We start from the raw sequence: 23,604 nt of genomic DNA on the forward strand, positions 1-23,604 counted from the left end.
CTCCACCCAGCCCATTGCCACAGATTGGCTCTGTCCTAAACAGCAAGTTCCAGACCAGGTCTGGGGCCAGGTTTGACTATCAGGTGATTGTTGGCCCAGTCCTGGGACAGCCCAGCTGCTCATGTGACATTTAGATGTCCAGGAGCACTGGGATGCTGGGATCTAGAAGCTTCAAAAAGTGTGAAGTGGGGGCTGTAGGACAAGGCAGGAAAGGGTGCTGAGCTCAGGGGTTGCCAGGTGCCCAATGGCTGGAGCCCCTCTGCTCTCCTACCAGGGAACCTTGCAACACACTCTCCCAATACCTGGTTTCTGGTTTGGGAAGCAGGGCTGTCCTGGTCCTGATGCCAACCCCCATCCCCATGCTGATCAGCTGACTTTGACCACCAGAATGGGGTTTCTATACATTCAATTTATGGCACCATGCAAGTGAGCCCCCGTGATGCTCCTCATTTTTTGTGTAATTATGTGCTCAATTTGCCACTTTAGGGTGCCATAAATCAGCTTGAATATGTAGCACTGTTACACTTTAACTTGAGCCAGGGGCCCTAGTGTCTTAGTTGTGGTTGTAAATGAGTCATGATTCATTGGAGCACTGTCAGCATATGGAGCCATGAATTTCCTCGATTTTTGTGGCAGTCTGCTTTAGACAGAACCTCTTCAAGAACCTTTTCTGTCTGAAGTGAAACACTCCAAATTTTCATGTTACAAAGTCCTCAACCAAATCTGTTTTTTGGTCAGTCTTTTTGGCACTAAAACTACTTTGGGTTTGAGGGGTTTTTTGAAAAACCTGAATAGTTCATCAAAAATAGTCAGTTCATTTCGGGGATGTATTTGGTAGCCATGTTGGTCTGAAATGAAAAGAAATGTAAAACTCTAGAACTCTTGGTTCAGAGATGATACCTTTTATTAGACCAACCAAGAAATTGCAAAAAAAAAATCTTTTTTTTGGCAATTTCTTTGAAGTTTTTTATTTCAGTGAAAAATATTTTTTCTATTGAACTAGCATTTTACTAGCAATGTTTTGACGAACCCTAATCTTAAAATACACAGAGACTTTGCCTATTGAAGGGTGTGGAAAAAATGGAGTATACCAATGCATTTTAGGCAGTTGTTTTTCTCTTCTTCCTCTGTTATGGCCCACTTGTTTCAATTAACATATACTGCTGCCTATTATATTCCAGATGTTACGTAACTGCAGCTGTGTGGAAATTATAGAATCTCCATCCAGAAGCTCATCAGCAGTGACAGGGACATGTCAAAAAGGAAGTGAATGTGCAAACATGTTTCTGTATTTTCTGGTAATATCAGTCATCACTTCATATACTTTGTCAATAGGTAGCACACCTGGATACATATTACTCTTAAGGTGAATAGTGCTAATTCCTTTTAATATTGGTAAAGATTTTTAAGGTGTTTTGATATCAATATCCCTTTTTTCTTCTTTTTGTAGTATTTTCTGTGCTTTCTACTTAATCCTGAAATGATTTAAAAGGTCCTTTTCACCAAAAAAAAGCATCGTAGCACTGCATACAGCTATGAAAAGCTCTCATTCTAAGCATTAGTATATGCCTGATTAAAAGAAGCAAATTGCACCACATCTATATTTATCATTCTATATATATGTTCCCTGTTACAAAAAATACTGTAGAGCTGATTGTCTTTTATACCAATGCCACTTCATGATGGTCCACCTGTGGTAAATTATATTCACTTTATGTGTCATTTGTATGGCTAGAATTATATAAAGTTGTCTTGCTGTGAATGAAAATCAAACACTTTGTGCGTGGATTTAGCTAGATTTTCATATACGAAAACCACAATTGCTGCTGATATCAATATATATATATGTCTCCAGAGACAGTCTAGTGCAACAGCTGTATAGTCACTCTCATTCTTCCATTTGATCCTTGACAAATAGATCATTTCATATTACCCAGGAAAAAATGATGTAACAAATAGTATCAATAGCTGCTTTCTACAAAGTCTTTCCTTCCCAGTGATCCTAGATCATATGCTAGAGCAGCCTAGCCCTGCCCCCTCCCTTTGGCCAGCTATTGGCCACAGCCTGGGGCAGGGGAAGGGGAAGGGGGAATCTCTCTCCTCCCACAGCCACCCTATCCCTGTGGTGTGCCACTGCCTGGCTTGCAGGGGAAAGGGGTCTGGGCTCCGTGTTGCTGTGCTACTGCATGGCCAGAAGGCTGTGGGGGAAAGTGTCCGGTGTCTCTGTCCTCTCCACCGCCACCAGCTGGTGCTGACAGTTGCCAGCTGCTGGGGAGTGGAGGGGCTGGGTCAAGGGAGAGGGGCCACTCCATCAGCTTCCTGGGTGGTCTGCAGCAGCAGCCAGTGTGGGTAGGCTCTGAGCCTCCCTCACTCCCCCACACTGAACAGCGGACATCTGTTTGGTTTGCTCACATTCCAGCTTATAACACTTTAAGTAAAGTGTGACAGAGCCAGGGGCTTTTTGAATGTCTGTACTTAGCCTCAGTGATTGGTTTCCCCAGAGAACCTTGCTGAACAAAAATGTGCTACTATTCGCAGAATGCACACGTTGGAAACAAATGCTACCCCTATGAATTCACAGCTTTTGTTTAAGTAACAGTTTGCCAAGTTCTCCTCTCCCTGCGTTCTGCCCCCTCCCCGCCTCACCCCACTCTTCAGCTAACTCTAATACTAAGGCTGGTACTTGGTGAAAACTGATATTTTCAGAGGAGTATACATGTGAAATGTGAGTTCCAAATATGGCACATGAGTACAGAAGCCAAATCCCTGCAGACCTGTAAGATTTAGTGACATTTGCTCATTTGCTTCAAGGGTTTACAAGATTAAAATCAATAAAATATGCTTATGCCTAGTAACTGACTCATTTCTTTAAATGTTCCTCTAATGGTATTAGGCTAATTGAAATTGCCAAGGTACTTCAGAAACTATTGAAGCTAGAAGAAATTATTGAAATGCAGATGATTGTTAGCTGAAAGAGCACAGTATTAATAGAGGGCTATTATGGAGAAGGGTTACCTACATCCATCCTAAATACACAGACTTCCAGTGCATAGAAAATATGGCTGCTGTTGAGGATTTAATATACCAGCTAAACACTTTGACATTTTCAGTACAATATGAGAAGCTGCTTAAAATAAAGGAGAAATAAAATTTCAGAGGAGGAGATTTTAGATATTAATTTTTGTTCTTGCCTTCTTCCCTCCCTACTTCTTCCTTTATATTTCATCTTGATTTTGTTCTTTTTTATTTTTGGAACTCCTTTCTCAAACACAAATGTATCACCTTTTTGCAAAGGCCCTGAATCTATTGCCTGCATGTCTTCTAGTCATTTCCATCAGTGCAAACAACAGTTTTTTGGCTTTGGAGACTTCTCTGTCATATGTTTAGTGCACATCTCTTTCATCCTTTTGCATTCTGTCATCTTGTCCAACTTAGGGCACAAATGCAGACTTTGCTGTTCCTAGCATCTATTTGGCATGGTTTTGGAATAGTGAATCCTCCATCCGTGCCCTGTGGCATATCTCTGATTCGATGTTCATTAAATAAATGGAGGACAATGTGCTTACCTTTCATGTGGATTAAGCTATTTGATGGAACAGGGCCAGACTGCTCTGTGAATTTATCTTCACCACAACAGTTAATCTGAGTTCTGATACTTCCACTATGGCCCTTGAGCTAGTCTAGCTCAAGTGAGATTGTCCACACCAGGAAATGATGCTTGAGCTCCACAGAGCAACTGGATCATGAGAATGACTAGATCTGCAACTGATGAATATTGCTAACTTATCTAGAGTTAGAGATTCTCATGTATGAATACGAACTGGATTAGTGAGGGGTTATACTTTGAGTTAATAGTGCAGTATAAGTAGTCCAAACAGTGCTGATCTGCTATGTAAGGTCATAATTCTACAGTCTGCTGCCTTGGATTTTGTAAATCCAAGTGCTTACCAAGTTTGGATAGCAAACTTGCCCAGAACCTTAAAGTCAGACCAGTTGGAGTTAGGCACTCAAGTACCTTAAGGCTCTGAAGAGTCTTTGGCACCTAATTAGAAGGCAAAAGTCCTTAGGCCTGATTTCCATTTTGTTGCATAATTTTCATGTGGGTATAGTTCTACTAATTCCCATGGAACTGCACCATAGTAAATTAGTAAAACAAGGCAGAGAACTGAGCCTCCTGCATTGTAATTAGCTATTTGTAATTTATTTCTTAGACAGTTTAACAATTATTTCTATGTTTTTAGATGCATTAATCCACAACTCAAATCTTTTGCACTTGGAATTTATACCTTGGCAATAAGAGTTCTTGGTAAGTTTGGTTCAAAATTTCATTTTACTAAGGTATGTATTTGTACTGTCTTCATTACCTGTTTATCTCAGCAGTGACCTACAAGTTTGTATAGAATTAATTTTGAGTGCCAAGCAAATATGTGGTAAAAATATAATAAATATTAGGAATGGGGAAACAGGTAAAGCATTTATATTTTATAAAGGCTACGTGAAGTTTCCAGTTATATGAATTTTTAGGAACAAATACAGAGAGGATACACTCAAGCAAGGAAACAGCAGTATTATGAAATTTTATAATGATATCTACTAGAGTCATTGGTGGGTGTTCCATTGATTTAGCATATTTGAGTTTCCTCTCTCATACCTGGGTTGTTTCTAAACCCTATGGAGAATGAGCAGAGTAGGGTGGAGTAGTTAGGCCCTTTGCTTTCTACTCATTCCACACTCAGGCATATTGTCATCGACTTCTGTAAGAATTTGTCTGAATACAGATCCAAGGATCCACAATCACATTCAGAGTTTTTTCACTGATCTCAGTGGGCTTTATGACCTGGTTCTGAATCCTGTAGAAGTGTAAAGTGTTCAAAGAATGCAGGATGTGACTCCTAATCTAATGTAAATAATTAAAATATTATGTTATTGTAACATATTGTAGTATGTTGGAAAGCATCTAAAATTAATACTAAGTGTCATATGAAATAACATCATTGCTCTTCCTTCTTTTTAAATACCTACAGCAGGCATCCCTGCTCCGGTGTATTTTGGAATGTCAATAGACACCACTTGCCTAAAATGGGGAAGCAAAAGGTGTGGGGGAAGAGGAGCTTGTAGACTCTACGATTCTAACGCATTTAGGTAATAGATTTTGCAAACTCCTCCTTTTAACTCTCTTATTTTAATTATATTTAGATTGTTAGGACTAAAGCTGGAAGAACATTTTCTGCTAAAACTTTATTGCTGTGGAAAAGTGTTTAAAATTACAAAACATTATCATGGATGGTGTCTCAAAAGCAAAACCAGGAAAACTGAGAAAAGAAAAATTTTGGCAAAAAATATGAAAGTTTATAGGATTTTGGCACTTGGAGGGTTTTCTGGTTTGGGGTTTTTTTTAATGTGTATGTTTTAGTTTTGGACACGTGTTTTGCAGAGGAGACCACTAGGAATGTTGTCTCGGGACATGTGGGGGCAGGGCCCCCCATAGAACAGAGGAGCAAGTTTTATCTCACTGCACTCAGGTTGCTGCTGCTGTTGCAGCTTGGGCTCCTCGGACAGAGGCTGACACTGCTGAGAGGTAGCTGCTGTGCCAAGGCTTGGGCTCCCCAGGGTGCCACCATTCTTGTACCCCACTTGTAAGTCACCCCAAGTCTGGCACTGCACTCACCCACTGCTAGTTACACTATTGGAGGCAACAAAGACTTAAGAGATAAGTGCCTATTTTGAGCATTTCTACAGAGAGAGAAAAAAGAGAAAGATAAGTCAGCTAGCAGGATTCCTGTTTCATTTTAAGCATACTGATGCACCAGTAACATTGTATCAAAATATTAATTAACAATAATAAATAATAAACCCTTACATAGCAAAAACACCCTCAAATACCAAACTTGTTGGTATCTCAGGTGAGGCAGCCAAGGAAGGAAAGGAACATTGCAGAGATGTTAATGTTCCTGTTGCTATTAATTAAGATCTCTACTCCCACTGAAGCATATTGGTGACAAGTTTACATTGGTGTAAATGGAAAAATTGGGAATAACAATTTACAGGTCTTAGCACCTTCTGGAGCACCATGTTCACTCTGCTTTACCTCACAGTGTTATAAATTACTCTCTTTTTAGGAGTGCTGTACATTACCTCTAAAGTAGGCTGATCCCATTATTTTTCTATTACAGATATGTGTATCTGGGATTGACTGTGGTTTTGGGCACCATGTCAATTTTCCTGAGCATTGCTGTCCTTTTCATTTTAAAGAAAAGGTTTATTCCACAAGATGAAAACATTGCAGCCACTGGAGAAAGAGGAACAGTGTTGGCCAGGAACAGCAAAGACAATTTTGTCACTTGTGACCATTTAATTCAGACAGCCTACTGGCCAGACAAGGAAACTCGCCTTTAGAAGGAGGGATATTTTGGAGGGATGTGTTCTACGTGTGGAAGTCTAGTGTAGGAGTTCCATGCCAAATGCTCAAGAAGCAAAGTGTCAGATTGGATACCTACTTAGTATTCATTTTAAAAACATTCAAATGTATGTAATATTCTCTGTAAATACCAAAAATCTTACAATCTGTATATGTTTGAAACAGATTAACATTCTAAGATAATAAAAAGCTTAGTACTTCTGTCTGTCTGTCCACAACACTGGGGGCCAACTGTGCATGTGCTCCAGAGAGGCCTGGCAGCAACTGGCTGCACAGGTCCTGCCCCCTCAGGGAGAGAGCCAGAGGTGGAGGGAGCCCTTAGGCTTATATTATATTGACTTGCCCCTAGTTTCTGTCAAAGCTGACAGGAGGCATGGGCACTAGGAAACAGCGGGAGCCTCAGCAGGATTGAGCAGCCCAGCCCACCCAACCCCCTGGCCATTGCAATCCCTGCCCGCCGGCACTGTTGGCACCATGTGGCCTGACTGCATCACCAGAGCAGGGAGCATGGAGCCGCCCTGGTAGGGTGTGTGTGGGTGTGTGTGTGTGTAGCCAGGGGCAGAATGTGGGGGTGTGGGTGTGAAACCAAGGGAAAAGTGAGTGGGTGGGTATGGTTGTAGAGCCAGGGGCAGAATGGGTGGGTGGGTGTAAGTGTGGATCCAGGGATGGAGTGGGTGGTGAGTGTGCAGCTGGGGACAGAGTGGTTGGGTGGATGTGGTTTTGGAACCAGGGGCAGAGTATGTGGATGGGGGTGGGAGTGCATCCAGGGGAAGAGTGGGTGTGTGGCTGTGGGTGTGCAGCCAGGGGCAGGGTGGGTGGGTGGTGTTTTGGAGTCAGGACAGAGGATTTGGGTGGGTGTGGGTGAGCAACCAGGGACAGAGTGGGTGGGTGGGAGTGGATGTGCAGCCAGGAGTAGAGTAGCTGTGTGCGTGTGTGTGCAGCCAGAGGCAGAATGCGTGGGAGGGTGTGTAGCCAGGGGCTGGGCGGGTGTCGGTATGGGTGTGGGTGTGGGTGTGCAGCCAGGGGCAGAGTTTCATAGTTTCTAGGGTCAGAAGGGACCCGAGCAGATCATCGAGTCCGACCCCCTGCCATGGCAGGAAAGAGCACAGGGGTCAAACGACCCCAGCAAGGTGTTCATCTAGCCTCCTCTTAAAACCCCCCAGGGTAGGAGCCTGCACCACTTCTCTTGGAAGTTGGTTCCAGATCCTAGCCGCCCTGACAGTGAAGTAGCGCCTCCTGATATCCAGCCTAAATCTACCCTCTGCCAGCTTGTGACCGTTATTCCTGGTCACTCCTGGTGGTGCTCGGGGGAACAGGGACTCCCCCCAATGCCTGCTGGTCCCCTCTGACTACTTTATAACAGGCCACTAGATCCCCCCTCAGCCTTCTCTTTTGAAGACTGAACAGGTTCAGGTCCCTCAGCCTCTCCCCGTAGGGCCTGCCCTGCTGTCCCCTGATCATGCGAGTGGCCCTCCTCTGGACCCTCTCCATGTTGCCCACATCCCTCTTGAAGTGCGGGGCCCAGAACTGGACGCAGTACTCCAGCTGTGGCCTGACCAGTGCTGCATAGAGGGGAAGAATCACCTCCTTGGACCTACTCGAGATGCATCTGTGGATGCATGACAAGGTGCGGTTGGCCTTCCTGACTGCCTCCCCACACTGCCGGCCCATGTTCATCTTGGAGTCAATGATGACTCCAAGATCCTTTTCCGCCTCTGTGCTGACAAGAGGGGAGTTCCCCAACCTGTAGGTATGGTGCCGGTTGTTCCTCCCCAGGTGCATCACTTTGCACTTGTCTGTGTTGAATCCCATCCTATTCTCGTCCACTCACCCTTGTAACCTGTCTAGGTCTGATTGTAGTCTGTTGCTTCCTTCTAGCGTGCCCACATCCCCCACATCTTAGTGTCATCAGCAAATTTGAACAGGGTGCTTTTCACCCCCTCATCCAAGTCACTGATGAAGGTGTTGAACAGTGCAGGCCCAAGGACCGAGCCCTGTGGAACCCCAGTGCCCACGTCCTTCCAGGTTGAGAAGGACCCATCCACTACCACCCTCTGGGTGTGGCTCTCCAGCCAGTTGGCGACCCATTTGACTGTGTGGGTGTTGACATCGCAGTCCCCCAGTTTCTTGATGAGAACGGGGTGATAGACAGTGTCGAAAGCCTTCTGGAAGTCCAGGAAAGCTATGTCCACTGCTACCCCTGCATCTAATGATTTGGTGACCTGATCGTAAAAGGCCACCAGGTTGGTATGACAGGACCTGCCACTGATGAACCCGTGCTGGTTGCCCCTAAGCATGTAGTCCCCAGCTTACCCCTTGTGGATGTGTGCCAGAATAATTTTCTCAAACTGGTGGCAAAGGTCAGGGGTTAGGGAGCGGAACTTCTGGTCACAAGATGGCAACCAGGGGGCATCGACAGCTTGCCAAAATGTGGTATGTGACCCTCCACCCAAGTCACTTCTGTGAGTGAGTGTTATCTCACTCATCCCAAGTCACTTCTGCCAAGACTTGAACCTAGATCTCCCATGTGGTAGGCAGGAATGCCACCACTAGTGACACTGCTCTAGCCTGCTGGGGGTCTTGACTTTTCTGGAGCCTGGCCTCACTTCAAGCTGCCTGGCCTCTGATTGGAGGAGCTGGAAGCAGAGCTGGGAACCACTCAGGTCGCTGCTCAGATCCTTCCTGAAGCGGGGGGAGCCTCTCCTGTTGGCTGCAGCCTCTCCTTGGGGATCCTGGAGCCCAGTGGGGAGCTTCTCCTGCCGGCCACACGCTGCGTTGCTGGGGGTCCCACTGCTGCCTGCAGGTCCTGTGCTTTCAGGCTCTTCCGGGGCAACTGCTCCTGCCCCTCTGGCTCAGCTCTTGCCAGCTCTGTGATGCTCCTTCGTTGTTGTCCCTCGCTGGTCTCTCCCCTGAGTCAGCCCATGCTGCCCCTTTTATCCCCCTCCAGGTGACCCAAGGAGCCAATCGGGACACAGGGGGTGAGTCTCTCCGGCCTGATTGGTGCGGAAAGGGAATCCCAAGTCCTCCAATCATCTTTTACCCCTTCAAAACCCTGGGCCAAATCATTACCAGATTGGTGAGGAAAGGGAATCCCAAGTCCTCCAATCATCTTTTGCTCTTTCAAAACCCCTAGGCTAGGTCACTGCCAGCCAGCCTGTCACAATAGTGCTCCATAAATACCTACAAGGAGAGAATGTTTCTGACAGAACAGATCTATTTAATTCAGCAGAAAAGGTAAAACATCTTATGATTAGATGCTGAAGCTAGACAAATGCAAACTATAAAGAAGATGCATTAAATTTGCAGTCTATGCACATAACTTGATTAAAGATGTGGTAGATTCTCTGCTACTTTAAATCAAAACCTCTTTCTAAAATACAGTCTTTCTTTGATTTATGCTGTACCTGTGTTCCTGGAGAACGGCGCATAAACTGAATTTGCATAAAGTGAACCCACTCTACAATGTAACAAATAGGGATAGGTTCCCATGCCAGTGAGGGAGGGAGGGAGGGAGAGAGGCTGGAACTAGGGAAGGGGCGGGGGGAGGGGTGCCGCTCCCAGGGTTGCACAAGGCAGCAAAGCAGAGAGAACAGAGCAGCACTCACCCCAGTCCCAGCTGCAGCAGCCCCGGCAGTGGACAGCACTAGTTGCCTGCAGGCACTGGACTGCACCATTCTCTGTATGTCCCCACTCACCTCTGCTCTCTGTCCCACGCTGCCTAGGGCTCTGGTTGTCTGCACTCACCCCAGCCCATGCTGGAGCAGCTCTGGGAGCAACTGACACCAACTGCCTGCACCATGGCACAGCACAGCCCAGGAGCTGGGCTGAGCCCAAGTGCGGGGGGACAGGCAAAGCATGGTGCAGCCCAGCAGCTCTAGGCCACTGGCACCAGCAGGTCCCAGGGATGCTGCAGTCAGGGCTAGGGTGAGTGGTACCACAGCCCTTTCCCCTCCCTCCACAGACTTACCTGCTTGGGTGGGAGGGCATGTATGCTGATTGCATAACAGTGAATTTACCTCGCATATAATGAATTATGGGTCTAAATATGTTCATCATATAAGAGCGAATTTGCATATAAAGCACCCACATTAATTGAGGGAAACCTGTAGCTGTTGTCCAGTACAGCAAGAAATCACAGGACACAGAAACCATTTATGACCTATGTTACACCAGGGCTAAGGACAAACGTTTAAATGATTTACTGGTTTAAGTGATCAGAAACTGTTTTAAACCTGTAAAAGAATAGAAGTTCAGTACACATAAACCAGTTTCAAAATTAATGAAACTGGTTCAAGATAAACCTGGGTGAATGTAGTATCAGACTTAACTGATTTAGGCCAAAATGGTTTATGAAACTTCTGTCCCGGAGCTCTTCCTGGTTCAAGTTAAATCAGCATTTCCCAGCATGCTTTGCAGCCCTGGGCTGGGCTCAGCTGTCTGCTCCAGAGAGCAGGGCTACCCCAGCCCCTCTACTCCCTAGCTGGAGCAGTGAGAGCTGGTTCACAGGCCTCACTGGTAGGCTTAATGCCCCTCCACCCCAGACAAACCCCTGCTGGGTTCTGGAGCCAGGGAAGGGGTTTAAACTTCCTTTCTCCTGAGTACAGTGCTGCCCTGCCTGCTTACTTAGAGCTGGCTATGACTATGGACTACAAATCCCAGAGGCACCTGGAAGCAGGAAGAGGAAGTGATGAGCAACCCTGCAGAGTCCTGCTGCTCTGATTGTGGATTGAAAATCCCAGAGACCTTGGAGGCAGCTGGAAGAGGAAGTGAACACACAGCCCATGCTCTAGCACCCCCTGGCTTCTGGCCTGAGTCACTGTAGGCATGTGGCTGCATTTTCTGAATCCAAAATGAATGCCTGTTCATTTGCTTATTGGTTCAGTCTTTGCAGTTTAAACTAACCTGCAAAGACTGAATCAATTCAGCCTTGGGCTTTTTGACTGTACTTGGCCTAGATGCTAGACTAGATGATAATAATGACTGTTTTTGTGCTTTAAAGCTCTGGGTGATATCCTTCATCATATGAAGTTAATGGGAGTTTTGCCATTAACTTCAGTGGGTTTAGGATTTCAAATCATAAACACTGTGCTTATGTTCTTATGACTTGGCATACATTTAGGTCCTCGTCCTATAAAATACAAACTAATCTTGGTTGTGAAAAAAATGAGAATCTGGGATTGTTTTGTATATAGAAAATGGGAAGCTCTGATTAAAGGCCATTGTTGGCCTGGATTTCACATGGGCAGGTGCAACTAACTATTGACCAATCACAGCATGTCCATTTGATAGCAAGAGGCATAGGCAACTGATCCCACCTTAGTCAGGGGGGCACCTGCCCCACCAGCAACCAGTCAGTGACGGGGGGGGGCAGGTCCCCCCATGGCAAGTTGCACCAACTGGGGCAAAACTCACTGACTGGGAAGTGATCACAGCACTTCCAGAAGCAGTCAGGGTGCTCCCACTCTTTGGCCGGTGCTCACGGGGGGGGGGGCACTGGCACTCCTGCCAGCCCCCTCAACCATCGCCTAAGTGGGGAGCACAACTGGTCAGAGGGTGCACCAGCACCCTTGGGGGGGTGCAGGTGCACCCCTGTGCACCCCCAACATGTCACCACTGGCAAAAGGCTTTTATTGATACATAATACTGGTAAATGATAAGTAAAGTAAACAAGCTATTAATCAAGTCTCACCATCCAACTGGCTCTAGGGGTCTTGCAGAACTGACCATGGCCAGCAATGTTGTGGTTTTAGAAACTTTTCAGAGGAGGAACAGTCCCTGCTCCCCCTTCCTCCCAAATTTGTAGTGCAGGGCCAACATTAGACCCCCCCACCCTGATATCCAAGGGTCAAAAAACACCATGGCAGAAAAAAAGCAGGGCAGCCAGAGGCTGAATCCTCCACAGAGACACTCTGATAGCAGCCAGAGCATCTTTATTGCCCTCACCCTTGTGCTGAAGCATGCTGCCTGCCTGTGCAAGGCAGGCAGCATGCCAGCTGCAGGGAGCTGGACTCAGGCTCCTGCTGGTAAGTGGAAGGTGTAGGAGGGCTGGAGATGGGGGGAAGGGACCATGGGGGACCCTTGCTAGCCCCACCTGCTCCCCCAGACCCCATTGCTGCCCCACCTGGTCCTACACCCTGCCTGTCCCCTGAAACCTCTGATCCCTGGCCCCACTTGCCCCCCCAACCCAGCATCCTGGCTATTTAAAAAACAAAACCACCAGGCACTCACTGGCAGGAGCAGCTGCCATCAGGGTCACTTGGGCCCCCTCCTGCACAGTGTGGGGCTGGGTGACAGCCCCAGTGGCCCCAGCCCAAGCCCTGCTTCCCTCTGCTGCCCTGTGCTGCCTGGGGGCAGGGGGCTGTGCCAGGAGGCCCTGGAGCCCCCACAGCCCCTGCTCCTGCAGTGAGTAGAGGCTTTTTTTTTTTTTTTGAGTACCAGAGGCTGGTCAGAGGGAGGGGAACAAGCAGGGAATGGGGCTGGGTGGGGCAGCCATAGGGGGGCTGCAGGAGCAGGCAGGGTATGGGGCCAGGTGGGGCATAAATCTGGGGGGGCTGGGGAAGCAAGTGGGGGTGGGGTATGTGGGCCTCACGGGGGGGGTAGGCCATTTGGCCCCTGGGGGGCAGCAAAGCATATAGGTATTTTGAATTAGTTTTATTATGATGATAGAGACACTGGTAGGCTTCCAAATTGCTTTAACACTGTAAATATACCAGTAAAACATTGCCCAACTGATCAGTGTTGTTCTCCCTCTCTCTCTCTCTCTCTCTCTCTCTCTCTATATATATATATATATATATATATACACACACACACACACAGTGGTTTTTAGTGTTCACATAGGGAACACCAGAATTCCTGCTAGGGAGGCCAGTGGCAGGACCCTGCCTGCTCAGAGCTGGCACCTTGGACCCAGCTGGAGGTAGCTGAACTCCTGGTCAGTTGGGGCCAGGAGGGTATGCTTTGACAGTTCAAAGCTAGCCACCACACCTGAAACATCTTCCAGGCAATAGCTGCCCAGATAGCCAGGCAGGGGGGGCATACATGGCAGTAGTGCTGCACAAAGGCCAGCTTTGCAACCACAGCCCACTGGGGCAGATGGCTCATCCAGGTCTAGCAGGTGGCTTCAGGTCACAGCCAGGCAGCAGCCCCCACTGCCAGACTGCTGCAGTGGGTAGAGGCACAAGGGGTAGTGTGTGTAGAGGCACAAGGGGTAGTCCCCACTGTCAGACTGCTGCAGTCCAGCTGGCACAAGGGGTAGTGTGCCCAGGTACCAACTGGCTGGGTCCCCATAGCTCCTGAGAGCTATAAGCCCTGAGCTACTTGACAGGGCAGCTTTTTCTACTGATGGGGCCTGGACATGGCAGCTTTTTATACTACTGGGGACAGCACAGGCGCTAGCCCCAGGCTGTAGCTCACCCTGCCTGCAGATCCAGGAGGAGCCAGGCAGGGTTATTTTGTCCCAAGTGGTACAATTTGCCCCGCACCAAAGTGCATGTCCAGGCACATGTGCGGAGGCAAAAAGCTCTGACTCAAATTTGCATTGCTTCTATTTGAGCTGTTGCAAGTGCACATGCTTGCATCTATGGACATGCTCTTTATGTCCTGTCTTCCCAGGGTAAAATGCTGTTTTAGACATGACTAACAAGGCTGCCTTGTTCTTACTGATTGTATCCAGTTCAACAGATGGACAGCTTTTTCTGTTCTGCTGACCAAGTCAGCCATAGCATCTGCAAATGCTCACATTATGGCGTATCACTCAAGGACAGGCTTCAGGCCCACTATTGTCACTTAGCCTTAGACCCTTTGAAAATGGCCTAGTCTGGCAGCAGCACACTCAGGGCTCATGTTGCACAGGCCTATATATAGCCTACAGCCACTACCTGCATTTAAAACAGCAGGAAGCATCCTATTTCAATAAAACAATCACTACTATAATGCTTGATGCCCCACTCTACCCCTCAACGGGTAGATGCATGATAAAATAAACGGACCAAATTCATAGCATTGTGTTAATCTTAAGGAAGAATTTGGTCCAGTGTATCTCAAGCTGTAGAAAATATTGTGGCCTTCCCTCTTTGTATCAGTGACTTTTACGTTAAATGTGTGTATTACTATGAGAATGTCTCTCCTGACTAGCTGCTCCCTGAATTCTGTAAAATCTGAAACACAAGCTAGAACCATTCATTCCCTTTTATCATCACCAGCGCTAGCTGTTCTCAGAACCTATGTGTTTGGTGAGATCTATAACTGATTTGAAATTAAGTAAATAATTCTTCTGGTAACAAAGGGAAAAAAACAAATGTGGTGTCTTTACAGTCATAAGCATGAATTGTCCATGTGGTGAGAGTGGGGAATTGAGAAACAGCAAAATTATCCGTAAACATCAATCGATAGGATGACATCCTCGAGGTAGGCCTTAACAATGGTTGATGGACAGCAGAGACCTGAAGGTACTTAATGTAGGACAGGACGGGGAGTACATAGCTCATGATGACAGGCAAGAATGGAGGCGCATGATCCTGAAGGCCAAAGTGCTAAGTGTGATAGTCAGCCATTGGAGGGAAATTAGTTAAGTACACATCTCAAGCTATGGTTACAGTGTGGATGAAATGCTTTGAAGCAACTTGTTGCCACGAATATTCATAACTTCCCTTTAATTTTTTAAAATGTCCTACAAGGAACTCACTAGAAAACACTTTGTAAATCTAAACTAGATTTAAATCTAAAAATATAACAAATACACTTTTCAAGTTCTCTAAGATCTCTTGACTGTGGATTTTATTTTGTGATTCTTTTCCTTTGTTTCTGACAGTTATTAAGAATTGCAAGTAATTCATCTAGATGCATTATTTCCCCTTTCCAAGCATGAGTTAAATTTCGGAGCCCAGTGATCTCCTGCTCTGTTTAGGGATTAGCAGTCTGAGGATAAAAACTGGCTTTAAAACAGAGTTTCTTAATACAGTGTTTTCTTGCTGCTTGACTGGAATGCTATTGCTGAGCTACCAGTTACAAATTGCTCTTGGTAGCTATTTCAACTGTTAAGAATCTGCTGCCACCTTCTGGTTGGAGGATTCAACAAATATCTACTGTTATACAGGTGATTTTTAGAATTTTTAAAATATTGGTTTGTAGTGGTTTATGTTTGCAATAATGGCATGTTTTTATTTTGTGGGACTATTCAGCAGCTGCTAACATTTCAGGATTAAAATTATGATGACATTTATTATCCTGAACTACTTATTCCTAGTATCAAATGTAAATTGTGATTTTATAGGACAGGTAGGTAAAAGAAAAACCTAGGTCATATTATATTTTGTTCTACCACAATAATTTCCCCTTTTCCATCCACTATTCATGGATCAGCCTCAAAACTTCTAGTTTATTCAAGTATGGGTGTTTAGAAAAATGTCATGGGCCTAAGTATGTGAATAAAATATAAATTATTTAGCTTTATAATAGGGAACTTCATGAGATTCTCCTCCAGACATGAATAAAATTAAAGAAATGTATATCATTTCCCCCCTTTGATTTCAGAATAAATTGCAAATTTTTTTATGTGCAGCGTCCCAGATAGGCCTTTGAGGTCAGTTGCTTTGCAACCATTTATTAATATGAGGTAATCAATAAAAATCTTTCTCCCTTTCATAACACCTAATGTGTTACCTTACTAAAGGCTCAACAATATACTAGCAACAGACTGTATTTAGCTAAGTCAGTAACTTCATAAATGTTGTGGTTTCCTAGCTTTCAGATATTTAAAGAAAAAAATTCTAGTTCCTGTTAATATAGCTGAAGATAAAATCCAGCCATAAAATATTAACAATAGAGTCATGAACCACTTACTTGTGGAGCATCATGAAAACCAAAGGAAACACTGAATTTTGAATATATAATAGTATCTTCAGGAAAAGTACTAAAAGTACTTTTGTAACTGGTTGTACCTCTCTGAAGAACAGAGTAGGCTCAAGTGTGTACACTACAGGAAGTACCTAGTATGCTGCTCCAAAGTTTTGATTGAAATGACTGGAAATCTACTCTCCCAGGGCAGAGGGGCAGGGACTCGGGGACGGGGGCTCCTGCCACTGCACACGACCTGTCCAGGAGGGCATGGGAGCAGGTATGTGCTCCTGGATCTGTGCGGGGCAGGCTGGACTGGGCTGCGCTCTGGGATGCTAGCCCCAGCTACCCGCCACTGGGCTGTGCTCCGTGGGGTGGGTAGAGCCAGAGCCGTGCTCTAGCAGCTAGGCTGGGCTGCCAAGCTACACTCTGCAGGATAGGTGGAGGCAGGGCAGTGCTCCAGGCTGCATCTGGGGCTAGCCACACAGAATGCAGTCCTGGCTCCACCCGCCCCGCAGAGTGCAGCCCAACAGCAGGTAACTGAGGCTAACCTCCCTGCACAACCCTGACTCCGCCTGCCCCACAGAGTGCAGCCCAGCAATGGGGGTTTGTGGCCTGGAGTTCAGCCCTGGCCAGGGAAGGGGTGGGATAGTTCACGCTGCTGCATGCTGCTGATGCAAGAGCTGGTTATGTGGTGGCTTGCCCAGCAGCTCCCACTGCTGCTCCCACCTCCAGTCCAGGAGGGCATGGGACAGGGACATGTGTCCCAGGATCTGCCTGGGGTGGGCAGGACCAGGGCTGTGCCAGACAAAAGGCAGAAGGTACTGAGGGGGGGGCTAGGCCCCCCACCACTAGCCCAGCCAGCATGGGGCCAGTGCAATTATGAGCCCCTGCAGTGCCCTGGACAAATGAGCAGTGGTGGGAGCTGGCCCAGCCTCCCCATGCCTCACAGACAAGCAACAGCTTTGCCCCAGCTAGGCAAGTGGCAGCAGGGCATGGGGAGGGGAATATGGCACCCAAAAACTCACTGGATCCCCCCATAACACCCGCTTCACCACCTACCCCACCCTAATTTGGAAAAAAAAACCCCACTACATGCCTTGCTTCTGCTCACTCAGTTGGGGTGAAGCCACTGCTTGTCCAGGAGGTGCAGAAAGGGCAGGCTGGCTCCCGCTGCTGTGTACCACTTTTCCATGGGCAGCACAGTGGCTCAGTCTTGCACTGAACCAGCTGGGTTAGTGGGGGGGGGGGGCAGAGCCCCCACTCCCAGTACTTCCTCCTTCTGTCCACTATAGCCCTGGCTCTGCCCACCCTGTGCAGATCTTAGGCCACATGCCCCTGCCCCATGCCCTCCCAGATTGGTGGCAGAAGCAGCAGCGAGAGCTGCTGAACAAACTGCCATGTGAGCAGCTCCCTGCCCCGCAGTGTGCAGCGGCGCGAGCTGCCCCAGCCCTTCCCTGTGCAGCGCAGGTCCCAGCCCCAACCCCTCCCTCCCTGTGTGGGCATTGATCTGCCCCCCTCCCCTGCCCCTTCCCTCTTCACTTCACTCACCAGAACAGATTTGCCAGCTGAGTCCGGTGTCCTTGAGGTCTGCTGCCTGTTTAGTCTATGGCTGAACCTCCAAATCAGCACCAAATCTTTTCTGAATCATTTCAGAGACTTCCAATTCAATTCAGACCTTTTAATGGGTCTCCGAATTCAATTCAGATTTGGAGATTCAGCTGCCGGTTTTGGCTGAATCTCCTCCAGATTGAATTGGCCACCAAAGCTTTGCACAGCCCTAGTGTTTAGTGAGGCTGTTTTCCATAATGACAACTTCGGGCATCATTGAAGAATTCTACATGGCCAGGGTTGTGTTTTGGGCCTGGTATGAAAATTAGCTCATCTTCTATCTGGAAATCAATTGGATTATTGAGGCTAACCAGAAATATATAGTGTTTGTTGGCAGGCTTTTGGGTTGCAGGATTTTGAATTTGTTCACTCACTCAGATCTGTAGCCAAACCTAGTGACAAGTCATAAAATTAAATATTCTCCCTTTGCACTGACTTCTGAAACATTAGATGGCTCCATTTCAACCAGTATGATCTTCTGCCAAACTAAAGGATTTCAACATATGTAGCTGAGGTTCATCAGTGACATTATGCACCATAATCCAGGTTGTATGGAAACTCCTTGAGATACATGGTCTTCCGCATTCTGGTATGTCTGACAATGGTACACAATTTACTTCTGAAGAATTCAGAAGTCCAAGAACAGGAATCTTATCTATCACACCACATCTACATTGTTCCATCCTTCATCCCATGGCCATGCCAAGCAGATGGTTCAAACTACTAAAGATGCATTGAGGCATATTATTGATGCTGATTGGAACCTAGGATTAACTATTTTTTACTATAACAGCAACTCCATGGACAGCAACAAGTCAAAGCTCTGCAGAACTATTGGTTGAACCATTGACTGAAGACTTGCTTGGCTTGATTCCACTGAGACTCAATGGTCAAGCACCAAACAAGAATTCCAGTTCTCTCCAAGATGAGTATAGCAGGGACCTGGCTGAGCCCTGTACTTACTGGGGTGATGACTGCCAGAGTGCTCTGCAGGCAGTGTACTCCCTCTCGGCTCAGAAAAAGAGCAGTGAGCCCATGGGCTAACAGCATACTCTTCCACGCCCCTGTTCTCTGGGTGAGACAGGCAGCTGGCAGGCAGTGTGCTCTCCACAGGCCCATTCCCCAGGCCAGAGTGAGAACCAAAAGTCAAGCTCTACAGGGGCCTGGGACTCAGCCTGATAAAAAGGCAAGTGGCTGGCACATTTGGTGTGGCCTAGGGCCCTGGAGCTGCAATTACTGATGTGCCCCTCTGGCAGCACTTGCCTTAGAATGGGGAGAACATGGCATGGGCACTGGCCCACGTCACATCCCTCCACTAGCAGAGCCAAGGACCTGTGTTCAAAGACCAGCTCAACAGTGGCTCTCCCCCACAGAACCCTGACTGTCACACAGCCACTGGAGGTCAGGTACCTTTAGGGTCCCCAAAGGTCCAGGTCCCAGGCTACCTGAAGGGCTTGGCTTGAGACGGGCCAGCCCACTTGGACTGGGCTCATAACAGGGGGCAAACTCTGAAGAGCCCTGACTGCCTGGAGAAAGGCAGCTGTGTTATGCTACTGGGCTGAGGCGAGGCCTGAAGCAACATGGACACTATTGTTTGAGTTATATTGATTTATTCCTTTTCCTACATGGCCTGGATGCTGTTGACAACAGGAGACTCTCAGACATCTTGACCTGCACCAGTCTCAACAAATCCCATATGATCAGGTACTATGTCCTGATATCCTTTATAGTTGCACCAAGTTGTAGCAGGTGAGATACAAAATTAGGGAAATTGAGCCTGCAGCACCTAGGCCCTACCCCAGTGTGGCCACTCATCCCAGGTCCATCTATAATGGGCCACTTCCCCTGTAAGGACCATCAACAAAAAAAAGTCCTGTGCACGTCCAGAACTCTGCAACTGAGTCACAGTGGATGTCTGAAATAAATCCTTGAAGCTACAGGACTGGTTTCATACAAGGCCAAGTCTCTAGATGACAAGGCACTCTACTGACATATTGATCAGATGTGAGGTTGAATTTCAGATGATGAGCCATCTACAGAAGACATCATATAGCCGTCAAGACCATTTCTTATGTATGCACCAGTTGTTGTTCCAGATCTATGGAATACTGCAGTTGCTAAAGCAACTCAGGAAAAGCCAAAAGAGCCTGCTGGCATCTCTAGTGAGACAACTCCAACCCCTGAATTGGATAATTTGGGGAGTCCACCATCTGGCCTCAGTATTTTAAGGATGGCATTATCTGTGGGAGGGGTGTTATGTACTGAGTCAGGTGTGTATGTGTGAGCATGCACCTGCACTCTTTCCAGCCAGTGGAGCTATTCTACATTATGTTTCTCTTGTGGTAGGATGCTCCCTGCTGTTATGTTTGAACAGCATTGCGTTAAGCCTTTTGTTCATACAATAAAGATGATTGCTGTATTGCTCCTTGTGTGATCCCACTGGGATAAATAAATGCCTGCATTACATTAAAGACACCCTTGGAAAAAGGAAAAAGCACATCTATTGTAAGACAACTATACCAGTTACATAGACCAGGAGTTTTTGCCCAAGTTTTAATTTTTAGTGCATGCTTTAACTCTCTGTATTAACTGTGAATGCAGGTTTTAATCCACTGATTTCAATTGACTTGATTAAGTATGTTTTCTGAATCAGGCTCTAAATTCAATGGGGAAAGCATGAAACTTATCAATCCGATATAATCATAATGCATTATGAGATCTTCCTCTGTCACAACAAATTTTGCTTTTCTGAAAGAAAAGGCTGAAATGGAACTATTGATTACTTAATTCTGAGTAAGGTAATAATAGTTTTGCATAGAAAAAGCTGAAAATATAAGGGGCAGGAGACTTGAGGGGGACTAAGGGCAGGAGCAAGGGTAGGGCATGGGGTTTGGGGGGACTAGATATGGGGGGAAAGGCTGGGCATGAGGCTTGGGGGCAACTACATGTGGGGGCAATAAGGGCACAAGGGATCTTGTTGGGGACTAGAGGTAACAGGAGTGGAGGCTTAGTAGGGACTGGAGGTGGGGGCAACGGGCACAGGACTTGGTGGGCACTGGAGGTAGGAGGCAACAGGCAGGGCACAGCGGGGGCACAGCACTTTTGATTTGAATTTTGGGTTGAATTTCTAGTAAGAAGGGCTATCTAGGACACAATGGTTCTAAATGATGATTGATGATAAAATACTTTACGGGCATCTGTTTGTCTACATCTGACATGTTATAACTACTAATGAAACCTGTTTTTTCCATTTTTGTACCTCTCTGCTCTCATGAATGGAAAAGACCTGTGCATATATATATATGAAAGCCAACATTTATCAAACTGATTGGTGGTTTTGGGCACAGATGGAACACGTACTCTCTGAAAATAAAGCCCCTGCACAGGATCTCAGTTCAAACCTGGGTTGAATTTCTAGTAAGAAGAGCTATCTAAGACACAATGCTTCTAAATGATGATTGATGATAAAATACTTTATGGGCATGTGTTATCCTGATGTTTTTGCAGAAGAAAAAGTTTGCAGACCAAGAAAAGTTTTCCTTTGGGACAGTGGTCTTCAACCTTTTTAAGTAGGAGATCACCTTTGGCATTTAAAAGCAACCCAAGAGCTACCATGTGCCGCTACCACCCTCCCCTCCTCCCCACCCAGCAAGTAAGTCTGTGGGGAGGGAAGGAGGGCAGATTGAGGCAGAGGAAGAAAAAAATATTTGGGGGTGTGCCTCCCCAGCAGGTAAATCCCACCCAGATGGGGCTCAACTCAGCTACCCCTGCTCCTGCCTCTGTAGCACTATCCCTCACCGTGGGGGCCTCAGTCTAGCCCCCACCCCTTCCCTTCCACATGGACTGACCTGCTGGGCTGGGGACATGCATGCGCATGCAGATGGGCACTCAGCTACCCAGCCCTGGATCGACTCCAAGAGGCTCCAAGACCTACCGAACGAGGCTGTTTGGTGACAGCTGCTCTGGGACGACCTTTCAGGACTTCACCCTAGTCATGGCCCAGGTCAGAGGAACTGGCAAACAGCTCAGAGTTGAAGGAAAGTAGCCAGGGTTTAATTTTTGAGAGAAAATCAACTGTTCACTACCTCCTTCATCCTTCAAGCTATATTGTAAAAGCGTCCCACCCTCAATTTTTAAATTTGCTGACAATACCAAATTAAACAGCATTTTCAAGACACTATGCAGAATGAAGTGAATTACCTAGAGATCCTAAGAGAAATGGAATGAAATTTACTACTACAAAGTGTAAGATCATGCAGAAAGGGTCTAATACCAAGAATTTCTGCAGTAAGATGAGGGCCAATCAGTTGGAAATGCTTGAAGGAAGGAAGGATCTAGGTGTATTAGTCAACTGCAGGATGACTAGAAATGTCCAATGTAATGTAACTCTGAAAACAGCAAAGACCATTCTAGGAGGTATCGCATGAAATATTTCCAGCTGAAATAGGAAAATGTTAATGTAACTGTGCAAGTCCTTGGTGAGACATCCTCTGAAATACTGTGTAAAATTAGGGTTATCCACAAACATTAAATATGAATTCAGAGGGAAACAAGTAAAGAAAAAGCTTACTAGGATGCTTGCAAAAATGGAGAACCTTATGAATAGAGATGAAAAGAGCTGGACTTGTTTGGCCCCCCCAAAAAATTAAGATTGAGAGGGGATAAGATTACTTGTTATAATTATGTTCAAGGTATAAATGCCAAAGAGAACAACTAGATAACTGGTTTAAGTTCTAATGGATTTAAATTGGTCATGAATTAATTTAGGCTGGGAATTGGAGAAGTTTTCTAACCATCAGAACATAAGGCATCAGTGACATTTTAGGTCAGTTTCAGAAAGAGTAGTGGGAAGACACTTGTTGGTTTTATGGCAAGGCATGTTTATTAAAGGGACTATATGATGTGGTTGCCTACAACAGTGGGGAACACAGTTGATGAGAATAGGTTATTCAAGTCTGATTATTTGTTTCCTCCTATCATTAACATCATATTTCTAACTGCTGTACAGCATTGCTGAGGGGGCAAGATGTTGTCTTTTGCTAGAAGGTGAATCTCATCTGAAAGAACCTGGAGTTCTGTTTTAAAATGATGCAAGTAGAACTGATCGGGAAGGGTGTCTAACTTGATGAGGTTTAGACCCTGAAACAATAGCCCTAAGAATTGTGAATTGTCTCTGCTCACTAAATGCGATATCAAATACAAAGCCTAATTGTAATAACCTAAATGTCAGCGTTATTAATTATGGAATAGTTGACTGAAGCAGGTTAAAAAAAATCCCCAAAACCAGGCACAACATTACTAAGGGCTAAACAATCTAAAAGGAGCGATGACATTTGATTCTGGTGTCATGAGTAGTCGTATTGTAGACATATCTTGCATGCATTAAAACCAAGAGACTCGCATTTGTTTTGCCCAAAACTCATTCTACCAATTTAATTCTGAACATTTTTCTACCAAACTAATCCGGTACACACACACATAATTTGGGGCACTTAAGAGAGGGCAGCCCTGAGAGAAGATAAGAGGATTAAAGCAGTGTACCTAACCTCTAATTTCTATTTGCCTAGGAAACTGGCCATATTGGAAAGTTAATGATTCTTCTGATAAATATCAGAACACAGGAGAGATTGCTCAGTTTTTCAACAGTTTGTGTGATGGGATAGCTGCTTTTCTGCTGCATACATAATCTAGGTAGGCACATTTTAAATGTGATTTTTGCTTTCTTTTTAAGATTTATG

The 23,604-nt window shown here is 46.1% G+C and overlaps 2 protein-coding genes across 5 annotated transcripts in view; both read left to right on the forward strand.

The window, feature by feature from the left end:
• SLCO1C1 (solute carrier organic anion transporter family member 1C1) overlaps positions 1–6,543 on the forward strand; it is a 34,203-nt gene extending 27,660 nt beyond the window's left edge. Inside the window, exons 11-14 of the mRNA XM_090043579.1 lie at positions 1,182–1,366; positions 4,242–4,306; positions 5,025–5,142; positions 6,174–6,543. Coding sequence (XP_089899705.1) covers positions 1,182–1,366; positions 4,242–4,306; positions 5,025–5,142; positions 6,174–6,396 — 591 coding nt within the window. The 3' untranslated portion in view covers positions 6,397–6,543. The remainder of the gene's footprint in view (positions 1–1,181; positions 1,367–4,241; positions 4,307–5,024; positions 5,143–6,173) is intronic.
• A 16,948-nt stretch (positions 6,544–23,491) lies between these two features.
• Positions 23,492–23,604, forward strand: part of LOC149866414 (solute carrier organic anion transporter family member 1B3-like) — a 37,381-nt gene continuing 37,268 nt past the window's right edge. For 2 of the 4 annotated variants that reach the window (XM_090043574.1, XM_090043578.1), the window contains exon 1: positions 23,492–23,557. The gene's annotated coding sequence lies outside the window, so the exon portion shown is untranslated. The remainder of the gene's footprint in view (positions 23,558–23,604) is intronic. The other 2 variants (XM_090043575.1, XM_090043577.1) reach the window with 2 other exon arrangements.

The sequence above is a fragment of the Crocodylus siamensis genome, chromosome 4, assembly GCF_052110815.1.
Source record: "Crocodylus siamensis isolate JL-2025a chromosome 4, ASM5211081v1, whole genome shotgun sequence".
NCBI classification, from domain to species: domain Eukaryota; kingdom Metazoa; phylum Chordata; order Crocodylia; family Crocodylidae; genus Crocodylus; species Crocodylus siamensis.